Raw genomic sequence first — 22,075 nt, 5'->3', positions numbered from 1 at the left:
ACAATACTTGTCGTTTATTTCTGTAATTGGGGCCCAAATCATGTCGCTGAAATGGATAGATGATATCCTCACTATGGGCTTATCTCTCCAAGAATGTAAGATACCTAATATCTCCTTTTATACAGATAACCAACTCGCCCTTCCGTTCAAAGACTGGACTCAAGTTGAAGACCTCTATTTATGCGAATAGTCCCACAGACTAATGTTTTTCACCAGCCAACCCGACACTACTGTAAACTGCCCAGGTGCTGGAGTTTATTCTGCTGTTGACCACGATTCAGTCACACGAGCACTAGGTACGCCTTGCATGTCCTCGCCTACCACGAACGACCTCACCCACTTCTTCTTCCACACCGGTCACTCCGTTGACCTCCTTTGTGTCCGAGATGGACCAGGAAGTGGGTCCTCGGGCGTGTCGACACCCGAGTCCATACGAATGCGTAATCCTGCTCTGATCATCTGTTCCAAAGGCCTCCATTTCAGCGTGAAAACAGGCTGGAATCAAAACAATATTCCACTTTAGTAAACTGAATTTATTCCTTGGGAAACACGGGCATTGTCAAAACGTTCGATTAATTTATATAAATTATATTTGGTGATTAAATTATTACCTTGTGACGTATGTATTAGTTTATAATAGACTACCTTTGATTACACAAAAGTGTCAAAATTACAAAAACATTCAACATTCTTAACATTTATCTTTTTATTTATGATTTTGAATATATCAATGTCAGTTGCATACGGGAAAAGCAGTAATTAATAATTATTCTTAGGTACCTACTGTTTTTTAACAATATGATCCGCAATAAAAATAAATAAGTTATAAGAATACAATTAGGTATGCATATTTTTGAAAAATGCAATATATTTTTATGCAACGATATTTTCTTCAAAAGATAATATTGGAATGACATTTATATTTATTTTGTATATAGGAGTTACCTTGCAGGCACTTAACTCTTCCTAATAATATTTGCATAGGTATTATGATTTTTTTCTTTTTCTCTGTTTCTCCAGATGGTGCAACGTATGCTTGTAGTTCTGGTAGGTATTATGTTAGGAGAGAAGTGTTAGACAAAAACTTCATATTATACTCTTCAGAATCGATATCAAATGAAGTTTTGTAGGTAAGTTATTGCCTCTGACAGCTTCGACAATTGTTTCACGCAAATGGTTTTCTTCTGAATGTGTGAGTTTATGAGTTCTTAAACAACGTACCGACATACATATCTGTTTACATTTATATTTAAATTCATCACGTTTATGAGTTTTTAAATGACATATTTGTTTGCATTTAAAATGAAATAGATCACACGCAAATGGTTTTTCTCATGTTTCGTTTTATGAACTTTAAGATAATGTTGTGCCGAGGCTCCGTATAGGTAGTCAATTTATTTAAAAGGTTATTCACCATTAAGTATCTTTACATGTGTTTGACGATTACTCCGTCGCGAGCATCCAATTGAACATACATTGCATTTATAAGATTTTTCACGAGTATGTTCTATATATGTAAATATTCATTTCATGTGTTTTAAGACAACTAAGTCGCACGGATTTATATGAATATACATCGCATTTTAAAGGTTTTTTACCAGAATTGGTCATTTGTTTGTTTTTAAGATGACTAAGTTGCGAGCATCTATATGAGCATACATTGCATTTATAAGGTTTTTCACCAGTCACCAAAAATGCCGGCGCAGCTTAAGAGTTGGCCTATTGCGTCGAGGGTCTCAGGTTCTAATCCTCGGTCTAGCAAGTACGCATATTATTCGCGAGAATCTATATGAACATACATTGCATTTATTAGATTTTCTTCAGAATGCGTCATTGTGTCTTTAAAATTTAATTCGCGAGCATCTATATGAACACAAATCGCATTTGTGAGGGTGTGCACCAGTATTAATTGTCATTCAACATATTTTAAGACTACAAGGTGTTTTAAATGACATATTTGATTACATTTCAAATCACAATCATCACACGCAACTGGTTTTTCTACTGAATGTGTAAGTTTATGAGTTCTTAAACAACGTATTCAATACATTGCTGCCAAAAGTTAGTAAGTCGATAGTTTAGGTATTTTGAGCTTACCACGGATAAGATGTCTTTACTTATATACGTTTGCTAGAAAAAAAAATCAAGATCATCCGATTTTGAGAACATTGTATTTTTAGCTATTCATTATGTTGATAAAAATACGTAACTCTTGATTTTTCAATTTCCCAACATCAAAAGACTGTAGAGATGTTTACAGTATATAGAATAATGTAATTACATTATTTACAACAGAAGGTATATCGAAGAAATATCAGAAACATTATCAAATTACATAAACTTATTCAATGAAAGAACTTAAAGTTCTAATGTGTAAGTTCATAATATGAACTTACACATTCAGGAGAAGACCCATTTGCGTGTGATGAATGTGATTTCCAATATAATCAAATATGTAATTTAAAAATACCTAGTAAGCTTAAAACATATTATGGAATGGCAATACTGATAAAAAAAACCTTATAAATGCGATTAATGTTCATGTAGATGCTCGCAAATTAGTTGTCTTCTCCTCTCTTCCATCAATAAACGTACAATATCATAGATAAATTATTTCTCTTACCTTATTGAATCCCGTTCACGAGAATTCTCTCTCACTCTGGAGATGGTTGGATTGATAGTTATTAACTGAAATTGGTACTCATAATCCGGCATTGTTACTTGCATACTTATTATTCTGCCGATAAGTTTCCATTTTTGACAGCTTGCAATACTGTTCAATATTGATAGGTAGGCCCATAGACTAAGGTTGGCCTCCGCCACGACGTGAAGTTATCGGCAGAATATTATAATATATATTTATGTATCCCTTCGCCGGCCACGGCCGATTAATAACGATTGATCGTTTCAATAATAATATATAGTAATATTTTGTTATCATGTCGAAGCGTAATGAAATATGCAAGTTCCTATTTCTTTCGAGCGTTGATTATATTTTGGCTTTGATTTCTTTTTAAATAAAGCTACGTCTTTTTCAACCTTGTAAATGGCTAATTTTGAAACAATAATAATTAATGTCGTCCACGAAAGCCGACGATAAGCGCGGTTGCAATGCAGATACGTTTCATAAAACACTTATTTACATATTCCAAAGTTTTTTCGTCGGCCTTCAAGACAAGTAATAAGATAGTAGTTATAATATATTAAGTTGTAGTCTACCCCTAGGTTGAAAGCATAACCGAGAAAATTAAGATTTAAAAAAATTATGAGGTTAGTTTGGTATATGTAATATGAAAACACGCTTCATGAATATTTATGATAGGTATATTATACCGAAAGGTAAGTTTTAAGTAGGAAAAGTGGCATTTTAATGAAAACCAGTGACGTTTAATTTCAATCAGTGCTAGCCGTTTTATCGAGGCTATTTGACCGGGCCATTTGTTTGTGGAGGCGAAATGTTTTTGGGGCTCATAAACTGGAGCCTGTTTTATTTATTATACATTTAATTAAATGAATACAAATACGGAATACTGACTATGGATAAATATTATTATCTTATAAAAACAATCACTAATCAAAGAGTAAATAAATGCCATTCGATGGCTCATTTCATCTCACTCGTATTTCTTATTTTATTGATTAAATTTGAGTCGGAATAATCTGAAATAATAACAATATCGTTTATTTAACACGGCTAAATTATCTATAACGTTATTTTGAAAAATTTTCCTTATTTTCGCATACTTACCTACCTATTTTAAGCGTTTTTATATGAAGGTTTAAGCACGAGTGTCTTTGTGTCGAAGGTTACTTTATAATTATTTAAATTTTATGAAATGCATTGGCGAACTCTAATATGCTATACTGATTTTTGTAATCTAGTTTTCATTGTAAAAGATTTTTATATATGTACTTATAATAGCGTGTTACCCATATAATAGCATTTTTTCAAAGATTGTCTATGCTCAAAAAGTGTCACTTAGATGCTTTCAAATATTGAATAAAAAAATCTGACGTTTAACCAGGGAGTACGCCAACGTTAATATGGACATAAAAGAAGAAGCAAAAGACGAGGAATGTCTTGTAGGAGTCCAGCGATCTGGTCCAACTTGGTTTGATGTGTCGATAAAGCGTTCGGACTCTCCCGTTGGACATGTTTATATACCTAAAGCAAGAGAACGTTGACGGCATTCACACAGCTACGTTTGAGGTAAGTTATTGAAAACAAATTTAGAAACCTCGTAATTGATATTTTTAAACGTTGAAATTGCAATGAACGCATACCACACCAGTTTACGCAATACAAATTAATATATTTGCTCAAGCTATCCATGATATCCAAATAAGACGATGGCGGTTGCCGGAATTTATCTATTGAGGTCTTCTAATTGAGATGATAATTGAGATAAAACATAACAAAATTTATTGTAACCCAGAAATAAACAAAAACCCATTTGTTTCTGGGCTTCTCAGTAGGAAAACGTCGATGAAATTGAGATACTTTACAAGCTGCTTGTTGGCGAATTTGAAAGCGGGCGAGTCAGCTAGTGAGATTGTGATATTGATACACAAAACTTTCCACTCGCTCAGAAGCCAACAGGCTAGCGAATTGAAACCGTCATTTTTGGTACTATTTTGACAGGACGTATTGAGTAGTTCGCTTTTTTACCGAGAGGTCGCCACTATCGCTCTACTGCGCAGACGCATATCAGCCCACACGCCAGCGTGTAGCGTGTAAAGTAGTCCGGCTTTCGTCTTTTCTCGGTAGATTGTTTACAATCTGCTTGTTAGCTTGTTCGATGATGACATTGGGCGAGTTTACAAGCAGATTGTAAATTCGTTGGCTTGTAGCTTGTAAAGAAGCTTAATGTCGAGCCAAGTTTAGGACGCAGATACAAGATTGTTTATAGAAAAAAACACGCAATCCTACCGTCTGCTAACTGTTTCGATTACTTCTGTCATCATGTTTAGTTTTCATGAAAACATATTGACCATTGCCGGCCACAGACGGACAGTTCTCGTAACAGGTTGAACAGTTATCTTTGGTAGATAATCTGCTGCGCCCATAGACGGACACTTTTCGACCTTTCAGATGTTTGCCATGTTCAAACTGCCAGCGACCCCCTACTCCCGTGTTTTTGTAAAACTGTTGGAATTTCAACTAGCCGAAAGTTTTCGGGTGACGTTAGATGTTGGTAACGTAAAGTAGAATATACCGCGCGATACAACTTCGGCTGGTGTTGCTTGTTATAAAATACAAATTCATTTATTATTAAAAATGTAATAATATTATGTACGCGGAGATCGCAAATATTATATTTTATTTATTTTTACGAGAGTAAAACAAAGTAATAGTTATTTATGTAAACATATTATTTTATACAATATAATATAAATGTTAAAATGAAAGGAGTTTTACCTACCATTAAAACTCTTATTATTCTTGTTGACTCTGAAGTCCCTTGAGATGTTGATCGTATTTTTGCCTTGTGTTCTTCTGCGCTGGCCCCTTTTTACCCCCTTTTCTTCTCGATTATTTACCTCTCTGGTTGTTCATCTTGTTTTTTACCGGCTGGCAGGACTGACGCTTGTATCGCGGCGTGCTTTGTCTTTGGTATTCAATTTGATATGTCTCAAGGAAACCAGGTAGGTGTTCTCTGGACTTCAGAGTCAACAAGAATAATAATGGTAGGTAAAACTCCTTTCATTATTCGCTATTGACTCTGAAGTCCCTTGAGATATCTGTTTGTTATCACCTGGTAAAGCAAGATAGATCCTGCAAGATAAGGTGGATGAACCTAACATGAGAATTAGGTATAACATCTCCTTGCTTTTAGGCTCAGTGTACCGGGCTGAATAGAGAGGTCAACATATTTTGTTCTCCCGCTGTAGAAGTCTGTGTGTCTATCGGTCTCTGGTAAAATGTCTTAAAAGTAGCTTCTTGGCGCCAATTACCTCTCTGCAGGATGTCATCTATGGGGTAGTTCTCTAACCAATTTAGAGAGGCGACTGCTGATCGAGTACTGCCTGGTGATTCCTGTACCCCTGCATCAGCGAGTACTGACTTCACCCAATTTCCAATGACTGCTCGAGTCGCAGGTTTTGGGGAGCCTCTTGACGAGATAAATAATGCCGGAATATTACCACCCTCTTCTCTTCTCTCATTGGAAACGCAGATAAGTTTTCGTAGCCAAAAAACTGGATCGATGTTTTGGCAACTGGAAGCGCTTAATTTCCATCCAGATTGGCGGTGCCTTGATGTGTCCGTCTTGGAACCAAACACTGGCCATAGAATTATATGGTCGCCATTATCGACTAGGCCATTATCCGCTATACTGAGTAGGGTAAGGTCATGAACCCGTCGTCCCGATGCGAGTAATAATAGTATAGCTGTTCTGCGTGAAACCTCATATAGGTTGTGTACTAGTGGTGTTGTTTTCTTGAGGTAGTCCACGATTATTCTAGGATCCCAAATCGGTGGTTTTGTAGGTCTAGTCTTGCGGGTGGATATGGCTTTTAACATATGACGCACTACTATGTTACTGCTGATGTCTTTACTGATCATAGGTTTGCAAAAGGTAGCTATGGCTGACTTATGTACAAGAATAGTGTTATATGAAAGACCTTCCTTATTGTATAAGTGACCCAGGTATCTAGCCACTTCAATCGGCTCGGGGGTATTATAGCTTATCTTGTTGGCCATGCACCATGTCTTCCATTTGTCCCATGCCGGTCTATAAGTCTTCAAAGTGGATGGTCGCCAGCCAGAAGTGAGAAGTGATCTGTCCTCTACCGACCAGCTAGAAATTAACTCTGCCCACCCAAAATTATCCATAACTGGAGTGATAGGTCCCGGACTTGTGGAGGTGGATGGTTTGTCACTGTATCCACTAGAAATGACTCCAAGTGCGGGATCGGGTAGGGGGGTTCCAGTGATCTCTGCTGTAGGTCTGCGCTCCAAAAACACTTCTTCCACCATGGGGCCACTAGTAAATATTTTCCCCTTGCCATGTTCAGGTGTGCCAATACTTGTGGAATTAGATTCGGTGGCGGGAATATCCAGGCTAGTTTGAAGTCCCACTGTCGACTGAAGGCATCGTGGAACAGTGCAAGAGCATCGTTCGGATTTCGTGAGACATAGGTTGCGACAACATGGGCTGTGTTGGACGCGAACAGGTCTACGTCTGGGAGTCCCCATCTTTGAAATAGGGGAGCTGTAGCCGCCATAACTAGGTGCCATTCTGGGATAATTTTGCTGCGTGAGAGATGGTCTGCCACGCAGTTGTATTTTCCTGGAAGGTATTGTGCAGTCAATGATATACTGGCCTGGTTGGCGATTTCCAGGATCTGTCGGCAAAGACTTAGTAGGCTTGCGGACTTTGTGCCCCCTTCGTTGTTGATGTAGGCCACCACTGTTTTGTTGTCGGTTTGTAGGAGTAATTCTGATCCCCTGAGCGTTTGTTCCCGGAGTTGTATGGCTGAAAGTACCGCAAACAGCTCTTTTCGGTTGGAGTGCCACGTGGATTGGCGTTTTGTCCATGTACCTGATAGGTGGTACTCGTCTAACTGCGCTCCCCAGCCTGAATCGGCTGCGTCTGTGGTGAGGAAGTGATTGTAGGTTGCCCTGTGAATCTTTCCTGAGGAGCCCACCGCTCGAATCCACCACATGATGTCCTCTCGAGCTTGTGGAGGAATCGATGCTGATTTGTGAGGGTGGCTCCTCGATAATTGAGCGCTCGTACGTTGTAGACGTCGGCAATGCAACCTCCCCTGTGGAGTGACGAAGGTTGCAAAGTTGAGTCGCCCGAGGAGGCGTTGGGCCTGCCTGAGCGACCAACTGCCTTTTTGGATCTGCAATTGCAGGTGGTGACGAAGTGATGTGCACTTCTCTGTTGATAGATATTTCCGATTGTTGTGAGTATCCCACGTGATACCCAAGAACTCCCGCTGTTGGCTTGGAATCAGACAAGATTTTTTCTTGTTGATTATCCAGCCTAGAGCTTGCATGAAATCTATCATATAAGTCAGTTGCGACAGGAGAATCTCTCTGGACTGATTTGCCATGAGAAAGTCGTCTAAGTAAGTGACGATTCTCATACCCTTTCCCCGGAGGTGTTCGGCCACCCAGTTTGTTAACGAGGCAAACAGTCTTGGTGCTGCCGACAGTCCGAATGGAAGGCACGTGAATTGAAGGAGTTCTCCTTGGTAAACTAGCCGAAGAAATCGGCGATGTTGTATAGCTATAGGTACATGTAGGTACGCTTGGCTTAGGTCTATTTTTACTAACCAGTCTTCCCTTTGCAGGAATGTTGGGACCTTGAAGTGGTGGAACAGTTTGAACGGCCTTGGTTGTAGGAAACCGTTTAGGCGTTTTAGGTTGAAGACGGGTCGTTGACTGCCGTCTTGCTTCCTTACTAGGAACAGGGTTGAGAGGAAGCTTGGAGATGGTTCTGCCAATTCCAATACTCCCGATTCCTTCAGTTCCGCGATTTGTGAAGTGATCTCCGGCGATTGTCGCGTTTGGAAATCCTTCTGGAATTGCACGGAAGGCATTATTAGAGGGGGTTTCTTTATAAACGGAATACGGGTTCCCGTTATTATTTTTAATAATGGTGGTGGTGCACCCTTGGCCTGCCAGATTTCCTGGAAATGCTGGAGGCGTCCCCCTTTGAACGTGGTGAGGGAGACCCGGTCACCTGCGTCTTGGGTAAGTGCCCCTTGCACCACCTCGGTTATCTCTGGGAAAACCTCGGTTGGATGGGCGTGGGCCTTTCGGCAGGCCACCCCTAACCTGGTCTGGTATCCTCCTCGTATATCCCTGCCTCCGAAAGGTGTCCTTGCGTCCACCTGACGAAGTGCTAGGTTGACTCTCCCTGACCTGGTCAACCACTTTGGTGGTCTGATCGAAGACCTTCTCCCGACCCCCACCTCTCTCTAGGAATACCGCCAGTTTATCTTTATTGAAAATGTGTTCGGCGCTAGGTGGGATCTTGTTAAGAGCCTCTCGGGTGAAGGTGTCTCTTATACCGGAGAGGATTTTCTTCCGCCTCGTCTGAACTAACTCTGCCCGCTTTCCACAAAGGATTCGGGTGACGTCCTCAGACACTTTGTTGAGTGCTGAAGAGGGCCCGAACTCCTTTACGACCGTTTCAAAAAGAGCCGTACCGATGGTGTGGTCGCTGACAGAGTCGACCACTCGCTGCAACGCGTCCCGAATACACTCTTTTTGAGCAAGCATTGCATTTTGGAGGCCGGCAATCGTACGCTCCATTAAATGTATTGTTTGCGATGAATGGTCGTAGGGGCGTAACTCATCGTTGAGTCCCAACTCAACGAAAGACGGGGCCGCCAAATATTGTTTTTGGGTTTCAGCGTAGCGAACCCCCGCCCAATTATCTGTGTCGAACAGTTGGAGCCTGGTAAGTTCCGCTACCCGAGCTTTGTCTGGCGTCGGAAAAGCAGGCTCCTGAACTATGACGCTAAATACAGGCAACGGAATCCTGTTGGGTTTTTCCGCTGTCTCAGGCCTTGCGGGCGGCCGTAAAAAACTTACCGGAGAGTCGATGTTTACCATCGGATTCTGCGGAGTAGGCACCACTGCAGGCAGACCCTGTTGGGTCAAGATTGAAAAAATTTGTGATACCTTGTTGTCCAGGGATCTAACTGTTTCCCTTAGCTCACCCACTGGATCTTCCAACAGCAATTCCGATTCATTCGAGTCGGTCTCCATCGCTAGTCCCTCCGTGACGTTACTGGCTTCATTACGCTCCATTATTGCACAATTTTCACAATTTAACTGCACTGACAAAAAATTTTCGCTTTCGAACAAAGCACTACAATCAAACAATTGAATACCAAAGACAAAGCACGCCGCGATACAAGCGTCAGTCCTGCCAGCCGGTAAAAAACAAGATGAACAACCAGAGAGGTAAATAATCGAGAAGAAAAGGGGGTAAAAAGGGGCCAGCGCAGAAGAACACAAGGCAAAAATACGATCAACATCTCAAGGGACTTCAGAGTCAATAGCGAATAATGAAAGTTATTGTGAAAATATAGACTAATAACTCAGTACTCAAATTTTGTTTATTGTATGTAGTGAATATTAAAACTTATTAATTTAAGACGTTCACAACATAAATTAATATACCTAATTGTGAATGACAATCTCGGTAAATCTAAATAAAATTTAAGTATATATTTTAATAATATCATAGTAATTAATTATTATACTGATAATTGATGTAAATATAATTTTGTGGCATGTTTAAATTTATTGTAGGTATATAAAATCAATACCTTTATAAATATTACCGTTTTCTATTACAATATAATATAAATGTTAAAATTTTAGAGAGCATTATAAATATTAAGTTATTGTGAAAATATAGACTAATAACTCAGTACTCAAATTTTATTTATTGTATGTAGTGAATATTAAAAATTATTAGTTTAAGACGTTCACAACATAAATTAATATACCTAATTGTGAATGACAATGTCGCTAAATCTAAATAAAATTTAAGTACCTATATATTTTAATAATATCATAGTAATTATATAATACTGATGATTGATGTAAATATAATTTTGTGGCATGTTTAAATTTATTGTATATAAAATCAATACCTTTATAAATATTACCGTTTTCTTACTTAATTAATACTGTCCATTAAAGGGAATAATTTATTCAAAAGAAAAGATTACATTTTATATTTACACGAATGTGTATATTATTCGAATTTGACTTTGAAGTCCTTGAGATAGGGTTTGCTCTTTCTTCTTCGCGTGAGGATATATTCTACTAATTTATTTTACCTTTTCTTGTCGTTGGTCGTTCCTGTTTTTATTTACTGGTCATACCCGCGCGTAAATTTTTTATGTATGTAATTTGGGATTCTTTTGTCTTCATTATGGATTAGCCTTTTGACAGTTTCAGATGTAGCCTATGATTTGACGTTTCTAATTATCAAAAAAATTATCTTGGACGCACGTTAAGTGATAGTTAAGTGAACGTTAAGTGATCAGTGATTATGGCGCAACATCTGAATTACCGTGAGGAGGATATTCTAAAAGCAATGGACACCAGACGGCGCAGCAGAACTGCTACAGGAGGAAAAGTTCAACGTACGAGCGTCGATTAAGATGCTAATGTTTGAGGTATCCTCGTTACGTACCTTATTTCAGCAGGGGGACCAGCAAGGAGTGGCACAACGCCCAAAAAACAATTCTTGCCCCTACGGTCGTAGAGTTAGGTCTAAATGACAAGTTGCGTCGGTGCGACCACTCGTCATCAACTAACCATCTGACGAAGAGGACCATCGCGACCCTCCAGAATGCGATGTTTTCCCATCGGGACAGCTTCTGAAAGGGTATGCAAGGGTTAGTGGATTGGGCAACCAATCCTCAAAAAATCATAACAGCGATGAGCCTGTACCAAAAAATCGAAGGGGGTTTTGGGGACAACACATAATAAAATTTGCGAGAACATGACTCAGATCCTTACCGGAAGGATACCTTCACTCGGGAGGCACTATCAAGGATTCCTCCGAGCTTAAAGTCCCGGAAGGCCCTCGAACTCAAATTATGGCCGGGGTACTCCCAAGGGGCGACGTCCTGTGGGAAGGGAGTTCTCCATCGGAGGTACGGGCTCCACCAGGGATCCGTACTCTAAGCGAAGGTGACCGCATCTGGACGACCAACAACATTGGGGACCGCCTAAGAGACTTTCGGGGAGTTTGGATGGCGTAGTGTACCCCCCCCCCCCCAACATTGGTAAAAAATAATAGCCGTAGCCCGCATACCTTTTGTGCGGATACCACTATTGGTAAGTCCTTCTTTACTTTTACGGAAAGATTTTAAAACGCAACAATCAGCAGAGGTCACTCTCGAGATCGAGGACTTAAAGAACTCAGGGGTTCTAGAAGAAGCGGGTCAAACCCCCAGTTTTTCTCTCAACCCTGTTTCTGATCAAGAAAAAAGACGGGGCTCTATGCCCTGTTTTCAACCGAAAGCGTTTGAATGCGTTCCTACAGCCAAAGCCATTCAAACTAATTCACCATTACGAGGTTGCAGCCGTCTTACAAACAGAAGACTGGCTAGTAATAATAGATCTAAGCCAGGCGTCCCTCCAGGTACCAATGGCTTCTCAACATCGTCGATTTGTTCGACTAGCCTACCAAGGGGAGCTCCTACAATTCACGTGACTCCCGTTCGTGCTGCCAACCGCTCCGATTATGTTGGCATCCCTGACCAATTGGGTTGCCGAACGCCTACGAAAGAATGGCTGAGAATATTCACTTACCTAGACGACTTCTTAGTAGCCAACCAATACGAGAATCAGTCTCGGTTCAGGTGGAATACAGGATAACCTTCCTACAGTCTTTAGGGTGGTTAATAAATATTAAATGATCCTGTCTGAACCCAAGCCAACAATGAGGGTCCTTGGACATCACGTAGGACACACACACCAAGCGGAGGTTCCTGTCGCCGGAGAATTGTGTAGCATTCCGTCACCATCTGCTAATGCAGGTACAAAAAGGCAGTTGGTCCCTCAGACAGGCACATATCCAATCCCTTCTGGGGTGACTCAACTTCACATCCTACCTCCACGAGGAAGGTTGCATTGCCGACGGCTACAATGCTCCAGTCATCAATATGGCCGAGGTCCCATCCTCGCCAATTGATGACAATCCCACCACAGGCCCAACGGGACATCACGTGGTGGCTCTAGGCGATAGGATCCTCAGAGTTGACATAACGCAGGTACAAAAAGGCAGTTGGTCCCTCAGACAGGCACATATCCAATCCCTTCTGGGGCGACTCAACTTCACATCCTACCTCCACGAGGAAGGTTGTATTGCCGACGGCTACAACGCTCCAGTCATCAATATGGCCGAGGTCCCATCCTCGCTAATTGATGACAATCCCACTACAGGCCCAACAGGACATCATGTGGTGGCCCTAGGTGAAAGGATCCTCAGATTTGACACAACGCAGGTACAAAAAGGCAGTTGGTCCCTCAGGCAGACACATGTTCAATCCTTTCTGGGGCGACTTAACTTCGCATCCTACCTCCACGAGGAAGGTTGCATTGCCGACGGCTACAAAGCTCCAGTCATTAATATTGTCGAGGTCCCATTCTCGCCAATAGACGACAATCCCACCACAGGCCTAACAGGACATCATGTGGTGGCTCCAGGTGATAGGCTCCTCAGAGTTGACACACATCAATCACTTCCTGATGACAGACGCAGCTGACACAGGCTAGGGAGCCCAACTGAATGAACACCACCTATCAGGTACGTGGGAACAAGACCAGTTACCATGGCATGGCATTCCAACAGGAAGGAAATGTTTGCAATTCAATCTCAGGTACAATCAATCATAGGATCAGATCTGCTTCTGCAGACAGACAACAAAACAGTGGTGTCATACATCAACAACGAGGGCGGCACAAAATCTGTCACCCTCCTAAACCTATGCCGACAGATACTAGTATTTACCAGTCTAGCCAACATCATGTTTACTACATTATACACAACTGCGTGGCAGATCATCTCTCCCGTAGACAACTCATTACCGAATGGCACCTCATCAACACCGCAACCACCCCCCTGTTTCTGTTCCCGAGGTGGATTTATTCGCAAGCGAAACAGCACATGTCATTGCAAGGTATGTGTCACGAGACGTTACAGACAGTGGCACGCTGTTTCACGACGCCTTCAGCCGAGTGTAGGACTTCAGATTGGCGTGGATATTTCCCCCACCAAACTTAATTTCACGAGTCCTAGCGCACCTGAACTCAGAAAAAGGGAAGTACTTACTAGTGGCACCGAGCTGGAAATAATGCTTTTGGGGAGTGGACTTACGAAAAAGGGCGATAGTACCTCCTTATACAATGCCGCACCTACATACGACACTAGTAGGTATGGAGACCAACCGTCCACCTCCAAGGACCCAGGACCTGTTCCTTTAACTATGGCTAATTTCGGGTGGGGTGGAAATAACATCAAATTGAATGGTGGAAGAAAGGGCACTCCTTACTTTCAGATGGCGGCCTTCGACTCTAAAAACTTACAAACCAGCTTGGAACAAATGGAAGACAATGACATGACTAACAAGAACCTAATGGATCATAATAGCCCTCAACGAATGGAATTGGCCAGATACCTAGGCAACATGCACAACAAAGAGGGTTTGTCGTACAACACCATCCTGGTGCATTAGTCAGCCATAACCACTTTTTGCAAACCGATTATCATTGTAGATATCAGCATCAACGTGGTAGTACAACACAATATGTTACAGGCAATTTCGGTACATAAAACGAAACCCGTCAAACCACCGGTTTGGGATCCAGGACGAGTGGTAGATCATCTTAGGAAAACAACACCGGTGGAGTACAACCTATTCGAAACCTCTCGCAGGACAGCTACCTACTCGGCTGCTTCTCGCATCGGGACGAAGGGTTCATGGCCTCACACTACTCAGTAATAGTAGACAATGGATTGGTGGAAAAACGTGACTACATAATTGTATGGCCAATGTTTGGCGCAAATACAAATACCAAGCATCGTCAATCGGAATGGAAGCTAAGCGCTTCCACGTGTCAAAACATCGACCCAGTATTATTCTGGTTACGGAAACTCGTCTGCATGTCAAACCCTAGGAGAGGGGAAGGTAGGGATATTTTGGAATTATTTATATCTTCAAGAGGACCACCAGGACAGTTATAGGGAATTGGATAAGGTCAGTACTACTGTTGGAAGCAGGGGTACAACAACCACCAGGCAGTATCTGCTCAGTGGTGACTTCCTTAAACTGTACATATACCCAATGATAATCTTAAAGAGACGTATCTGGCGTAGTGAGTCAACATTTCACGACAACTACCAGATAACGATGGATACACCACCATCAGAAGGGGAAAAGAACCCATTAACTTCTCTATTCAACCATATACATGGAAAGTCACGATGGTCTTTTACCTCGTCAATGAATCATTGTCACATACAGGAATTTGGCATACCCAACACCAGGTGATAACAAACAGATATCTCAAGGACTTCAAAGTCAAATTCGAATAATGAAAGGAGTTTTACCTACCAATAAAACTCTTATTATTCATGTTGACTTTGAAGTCCAGGTAACTTCTACCTGGTTCCTTGAGTCATATCACAATGAAGACAAAAGAATCCCAAATTACATACATAAAAAATTTACGCGCGGGTATGACCAGTAAATAAAAACAGGAACGACCAACGACAAGAAAAGGTAAAATAAATTAGTAGAATATATCCTCACGCGAAGAAGAAAGAGCAAACCCTATCTCAAGGACTTCAAAGTCAACATGAATAATAAGAGTTTTATTGGTAGGTAAAACTCCTTTCAATATTGTTTCGGTGAATCGATAAAATACACAATCCACTAGCGAAATCATGATTTATTTTACCAACGTCATAGGTGTGTATTTTATGTCAATTTGTTTCTAATAAAAACAATTATAACCATAATAAATTCAAAGTTAAATTATTCGTGGTTCAAGTATACCCTACCTAAAACTAATTTAAACAATACCCCTGTGTATTATCTCCGCGAACATAACCTCCATAGTTTTTGACACTTGCTCTGCCACGGACAATAACTGTACGTATATGGGCACGTCTGTTGACAGTTCGACAGATTTAAATGGGGTAGTTAAACTGATCTGTGGTGTGTCCACTAACGTACAGTTATTGAACAGTTATTGTCTGTGCCATGTTCAAACTGCTACGAAAACTGTCCGTCTATGGCCGCCTCATGTCCGATCCTAAGAAGATCATTATATGGGCCTCCATAGAGTGGAGGTTTTTTTTAACAGATTTTTGTTTTTACGAGAAATGGATCTTAACCACTTGTTAAACCTGTTAGATTCATACTCTGACTCAAAAACAAATTGAAAAACAATATGTATAGGGACCCACGACGTTAAGTCAACGCGTAAGCCGCTCGAACATCGTAGGCGTTGTATGATTATGATTTTTAATTGTTTTGCATAGTATTTTACATTAAAAAGTGTGAATTACGGGTCGTTTTTGAAGTTATTTTTGACAAATGGAGTAGGTACCTGCTGTATTTATACAAAAATTTAGTTGTGTTTGGAAATTTGTATGTTCCGTATAACACAGTTTTCTGTTGTAACAGAAACTGATGGCCTTATAACATTTAGATCAAATTTATGTTTAAATAAAACATTCAAAATGATTTATAAAAACCACCGGAATACAGAGGTTAAGTGCTCCTTACCCAGAACAGTTTAATAAATAGAATTCTGATAGGCTCCCTAATACACTACATTTTTACGTAGGATTTTGAATTTGTGAGTCTTCTACGAAAATGAACCACGCGTTGTGCAATAGTGTGTGTTTCAACCTTCAAATACACCAATATTGAATAAGTGACAGTGCATAAAACGATAGCAGTAAAGTTGTCAGAACGAAGGACAGCTTAGAATGACGCATTCTTGTCACGTGTTTAAGTTTATCCCATATTATTCCACATTCGAGATGGGTTGCTTGTAATTCCACACACTTTAGGCATTTCCTTTATTTCTGAGTTACCTGGCTCCTAAGTATCAAGTCGTACCTATCAAATATCTGATAATATGGACAGCATTATTATTTATATAAATATATACAATGTGGTTTTATTTTTAATTTATTTACCTACCTATTTCTTCTGTTTTTCTGTTGTATACTGTTTGTTTTTATTTCGTACTCATTGTTTATTTTTTTAGAATACTACAGCAGGCCCCAACATCAAATCTGTAGATTTGCAATGGCAACATTGGAAAGCCGAAATGACAAAAGATGCATGTCTGATAAAACATGAAAAATCGTTTGATAACGTCGAAGAATACTCATCATCTAAGCCTATGCTAACATATCAGGTATTATAAGTATTTTATAGGTACCTACCAGTGGTGAAGGGTGGAGGTAGTCTGTTAAGATTCGACATAAATAGTGCACACTAAACTTACTCAGACATTATACCCCATTTACACGTGCATGGATTTACTTTGCACAGTAAGACAATGTATGGGGAAAAATGTATTATTGTGCAGTTGGCAAGATTGCGTGCATGAATCAAACAAGTTTAGAAGCTTCTGAATTATGCTGATTTTTTATGCGCAAGTAAGATCTACGTCTGCGCAGTAGAACGATAATGGCACGTAGTACTCATTTTGACGTTAACCGATTTTCAACACGTCCTGTCAAATAGTAGTATAAAATGACAACATCGCGTCTCGCTTACTCTTGAAGAATGAGATTGGAGAGACAGTCAGCACTTTTACGTGTAAACTAAACAGTTATTGTCACGATAATTTAAAATAAGCACTATTGCCGACAGTAATACCATGCACGTGTACAGGTGCTATACGTATTTGTTTTCATTGAACTAATAATACAATTTGAATATAGTGTTGGTTAGTTTTTAAAATTCATATAAACATTGCGTAATCCATGAAAAATTAAGATTAAGAAATCACACATTATTGTATGTTCTTACAGCTCGTGCTTTTGGATTCCCGGGTCATTTCGTGACTGAGTTAATAGGATCATGCTTTTTTGTAATTAAACTATACTTAAGGGGACGTTCTACAGAATTGGCCTTGAGAATTGAAAATATGATTTTTTAACATGTGGTCCATAATATCTGGTCTACTAGTTAATATAAAAAGGTCGTGTCAAAGTTGTTTGTGTCAATAAATTTGCTCTATGACTCGATCCGACTCATATTTCATCAGGGCTGTCGAAGACATAAATCATAAATATTTATAATTTTAAATTTTTATTTATAATATAATGCCGGGTCCACACTGGCAACAAGTTAAGTTGCTGGCAACCTCGTTAGATTTTACGATAATTATGATGATTATCGTAAAATTTCTTAAGCAATTATGATAAGTATCGTAAAATTTAATGAAGTTGCCAGTGTGGAAATGGCTGAATATCCACAGTGGTTCACGCGGTGGCATGGACCTGGGGTTAACTAATTCAGTAATGCAACACCCATGATAGAATTTTTTCCAGTTTTGGTTGCATTATATTCCAAAACTCTTCTGTAAAAATCGTTTCCGATTTTATAAATATAAATTTCTCGGTGTACATAGTGTAAACAAACCTACGAATAAAGAAAGACAAGAAAGAACATCTTGATTCATCGCAGTAAAATCTGGCAATCAAATTCGCCATTTTGAAAAGCGACGATTTTGCGTAAACAAATATCACGTGGTTTGTACGTGTGCGGCAAACTTCGAATGTGTTTGTAATTTTGTGTATAACGCATTGTCGGCCATATTTGCCGGCCTTTCTGATTGCAGTGATTTGTACACATTTTCCTTCCTGTCTTTTTTTATTCGTAGAAATAAACAGTATTTTTTATTAGTTATATGAAGTTGGCCTTGAATCTGTAATAAAATAATACACAATTAAAAGATTTTGAAATAGAAAAAAACACATTTCCAAGCTTTCAGCCGTGCGCACTCATGAATGTCATTTGTCATTTAGATAAGTATATACACATTTTGATGTTATCTTGCAAAGTGCGAATGTAATGTTTTCAAATACTTAATTGATATGGATTAATTATAAAATCGTATTATTTTCTCGAAATCATAAACATACTATAATAGTATTTAAGTATCAACCAATGTTCAATTTGAATTGAGTTATAATAATAATTTACCCGTATATATATCGATAGTATGTTTGCTACAAAATCCACCCAAAAGTTATCAGTAGGTACTTGCACAGGTTTGATTAAAAACTATGATGAAATTAACATTTAAAAAATATTAATTCATAATATTATTTTGACAGCCCTGTTTTCTGATCGGCGTACATCTTGCAGGTGTTTATAAAATAATAATAATGTTCAGCGGCACACAATATCAATAACAATAATAATGTTTCTTGAAATAAAATCTCCGATGATTAGTGATTTTCGCGAAAAGATCGATTTAAATTAACGTACTTATGACACCGAGGTCCTTCTTATACTAAATTATATTGAAATGTCGAGCTCTTCAGCCCCCCTTAAGTGTGTTACAAACAGTTGATTTTGTTCCACTTCATAACTTGTATGATAGTTGTGTTTGTGGAGTTATTCCAAATGATGTTTAATTAAATGTATCTTTTGTTTTAGAGAACATTTATTAAAACAGAAGTCAGCAGTTCTTCTTTGAATGCTCTCGAAACAAAAGAAATATTGCCAAACCATGAGATTTTATTCGAAGACAAAGTGATAAAAAATTAAATAACTGAATATGAATGACAGTCAATACGCAGTACCTGGCTGTAGTGGAAATCCACTGAAAGCAAGTGAAGCAAAAGAACAAATTGCAACCTCAGAAATATCGGTTGATGATAATGAGTTGAGTGCCCATAGTAAGATATCTAAAAAAGAAACGCCTGAAGTCGAAATTATTATTACTAAAGGCACAAATGACTGTACAGAACAGCCGGGCGCGATGGAGACACATCAAGACATTAAAAAACCTTTTAAGTGTGATGCATGTGACTACAAATGCAAAAATTTGGCTTATTTGAAAAGTCACAAAGTAATCCACAGCGAAGAGAAGCCTCTAAAGTGTAACTTATGTGAATATAGATGTAGAAAACCGTTTAACTTGAAAACGCACGTATTGGCGCATTCAAAGGAGAAACCTTACGAATGCGATGTGTGCGAATAGAGGTGCACGAAAGCGACGAATTTGAAACAGCACAAGATGACCCATGGCTCGGATATGCCGTTTAAGTGCGCGTTGTGTGAGTACGCTTCAACAAGTCTGTCTAATTATAACAGACACACTATGAAACACTCCGGCAAAAAACCGTTCAAATGCGACGTATGCGATTTTAAAACGACGAATATTACCTCGTTACGCCAACACATGATGGTTCATTCGGGTGAAAAACCTATTAAATGTGGTGAATGTGATTTCAGATGTATTAATAATAGTAGTCTTAAAAAACACAAAATGTCACATACCGGCGAAAAGGCGCTTCAGTGCGATGAATGCGATTATGCGTGTAGCAAGCCACTTTATCTTCAACGCCACAAGTTGAGCCACGTCGAAGTAAAATCTTATAGGTGTCAAACTTGTGATTTTAATTGTGCGAATTTCGCTGCGTTAAAACTCCACAAAATTACGCATACTAGTGACAAACCCTATAGTTGCAGTGAATGTCAATTTTCTTGCAAATTACCGGCCAGTTTGAAGTTGCACAAAATGACGCATATCGGATCTAAGCCGCCGTATAAGTGCGTTTTATGCGATTTTAAATCGAAGAGTTTAAGCAATTTAAATTCTCATATAATGATACACACCGGTGAAAAACCTTATGAGTGTACTTTGTGTAGTTTTAAATGTACTACATCTACAAGTCTGAAAAGGCACAAAATGACGCACGGCAGTCAGTTCATGTTGAAATGTACGTATTGTGATTTTAAGTGCAGGGAAGCTAGTGTGCTGGAGGTTCATCAGGTTTCACACGGAAAAGAGATGCATTTTAAATGTGATGACTGCGAATTTTAATGCTTTAAATCTACAGAGTTCAAGTCGCACAGATTGACCCACAATGACGAAGAACCGTTTAAATGTGACCAGTGTGATTACAGATGTTCAAACATGTATTCGTTGAACCTGCACAAAATAACTCATTCGGGTCAAAAGCCATATAAATGCAACGAATGCGATTTTAAATGTGCCATATATGCATTATTAAAGGTACACAGACTGACGCATGGTAATGAAAAAGTAAACCCTACAAGTGTCCAGCACGTGATTTAAAAAGTACTACTAGCAATTTAAACGCTCACAAATTAATTCACTTTGCTGAAAAACGATGTAATTGCCGTGAATTGAGCTGTAAGTGTTTCCAGCGAACGAATCTAATAAAGCACAAAGCGACGCATTGCGGTGAAAAAAGTTTTGAAATGTAAAAAAAGCGAATTTACTTGTGTAAGATTGAACGTGTTGAAGATACACTAGCTATTCATGGAGGAGATATTATGCCCTTTCAATGTGACAATTTTGATTACATGTCTACTAAAGAAATTGATTTAAAACAACAGAAATTGAAGCACTTAGATAGAAAACCGTATAATTGTGATGACTGTCGTTACAAGTGTAATAGTTTTCCTTCGTTAAAAACACGAAAAAGACTCATAGCGGTGAAAAACCATATACGTGTCTCATATGTGATTTTCGATGCGCCTCTTCCGCAGGTTTAAGAGTGCATAGGATGACTCGTCGTAAGATGACAGTCGTGAAAAACCCTTTAAATGTAGATGATGTGATTTTTTTTACGTAGAACAGCCTGTAATTTAAAAACTAAAAACTTTATAAGTGTGGACATTTCGAGTTCAAATGTTCGCAACATATGAATTTGAAGAGGTATAATTTGAGTCATATTGACAAAACGAAATGCATTAATGTAGGCATGCCCCACACATCCTGAAGCGGGCCTCCAGGCTAGGATCTTTGACGTGCCCCCTACCTATCGCTAAAGATAAAGGCAGTGTGACGCTCTACAGTAGCGTTTTTCAAATAGTGTACGCCAGGGGTTTCCAACCTTTGTGTACTCTAGAGCACATTCTAAAATATCGGTAGGGTGGCGGGCACCACCTATTTTTAATTGACAAACTCCTTCCATAACTACTCATTTTCCCATAATTTATTTTCTTATATTCATAATTTATTAATAAATAATAAACAAAAATGTTTCAAAATAATAAAACTATTATTCAAATTGCATACACACAGAGAAATTTATTTACAAAACGTAAACAAAAAACACAAATACAAAGAAAACATTTTATAAAAAAATAGAATATCAATATGTCAATGTGATCTTTGGCATTGCATATCATTGGCCAGTAACTCATAATTAGGAGAGTATGACGATAATCCTGTTAGCTAACAATCATAAAGATGCTCATCAGTGAGTGGAGATCTATATATTGATTTTATTAATTTTATGTTTGAAAACAATGATTCGCATAAATATGTCGAACCGAAAAATGATTCAAT

The 22,075-nt window shown here is 39.1% G+C and overlaps 1 protein-coding gene across 1 annotated transcript; it reads left to right on the top strand.

The window, feature by feature from the left end:
* Window positions 1-4,051: 4,051 nt before the first annotated feature.
* LOC147079903 (uncharacterized) lies at window positions 4,052-21,646 on the top strand. Its single transcript, XM_085948759.1, has 3 exons — window positions 4,052-4,210; window positions 16,775-16,927; window positions 19,186-21,646. The coding sequence occupies exons 1-3, from the start codon at window positions 4,154-4,156 to the stop codon at window positions 19,294-19,296; spliced, it is 321 nt and encodes a 106-aa protein (XP_085804885.1). The 5' UTR covers window positions 4,052-4,153; the 3' UTR covers window positions 19,297-21,646.
* The last annotated feature ends 429 nt before the right edge of the window (window positions 21,647-22,075 follow it).

This window comes from Rhyacophila brunnea, unplaced genomic scaffold, assembly GCF_057557595.1.
Source record: "Rhyacophila brunnea isolate RB1 unplaced genomic scaffold, BYU_Rbru_1.0 scaffold_1, whole genome shotgun sequence".
In the NCBI taxonomy this organism is placed as follows: domain Eukaryota; kingdom Metazoa; phylum Arthropoda; class Insecta; order Trichoptera; family Rhyacophilidae; genus Rhyacophila; species Rhyacophila brunnea.
This window is presented reverse-complemented; position numbering and strand designations above follow the sequence as displayed.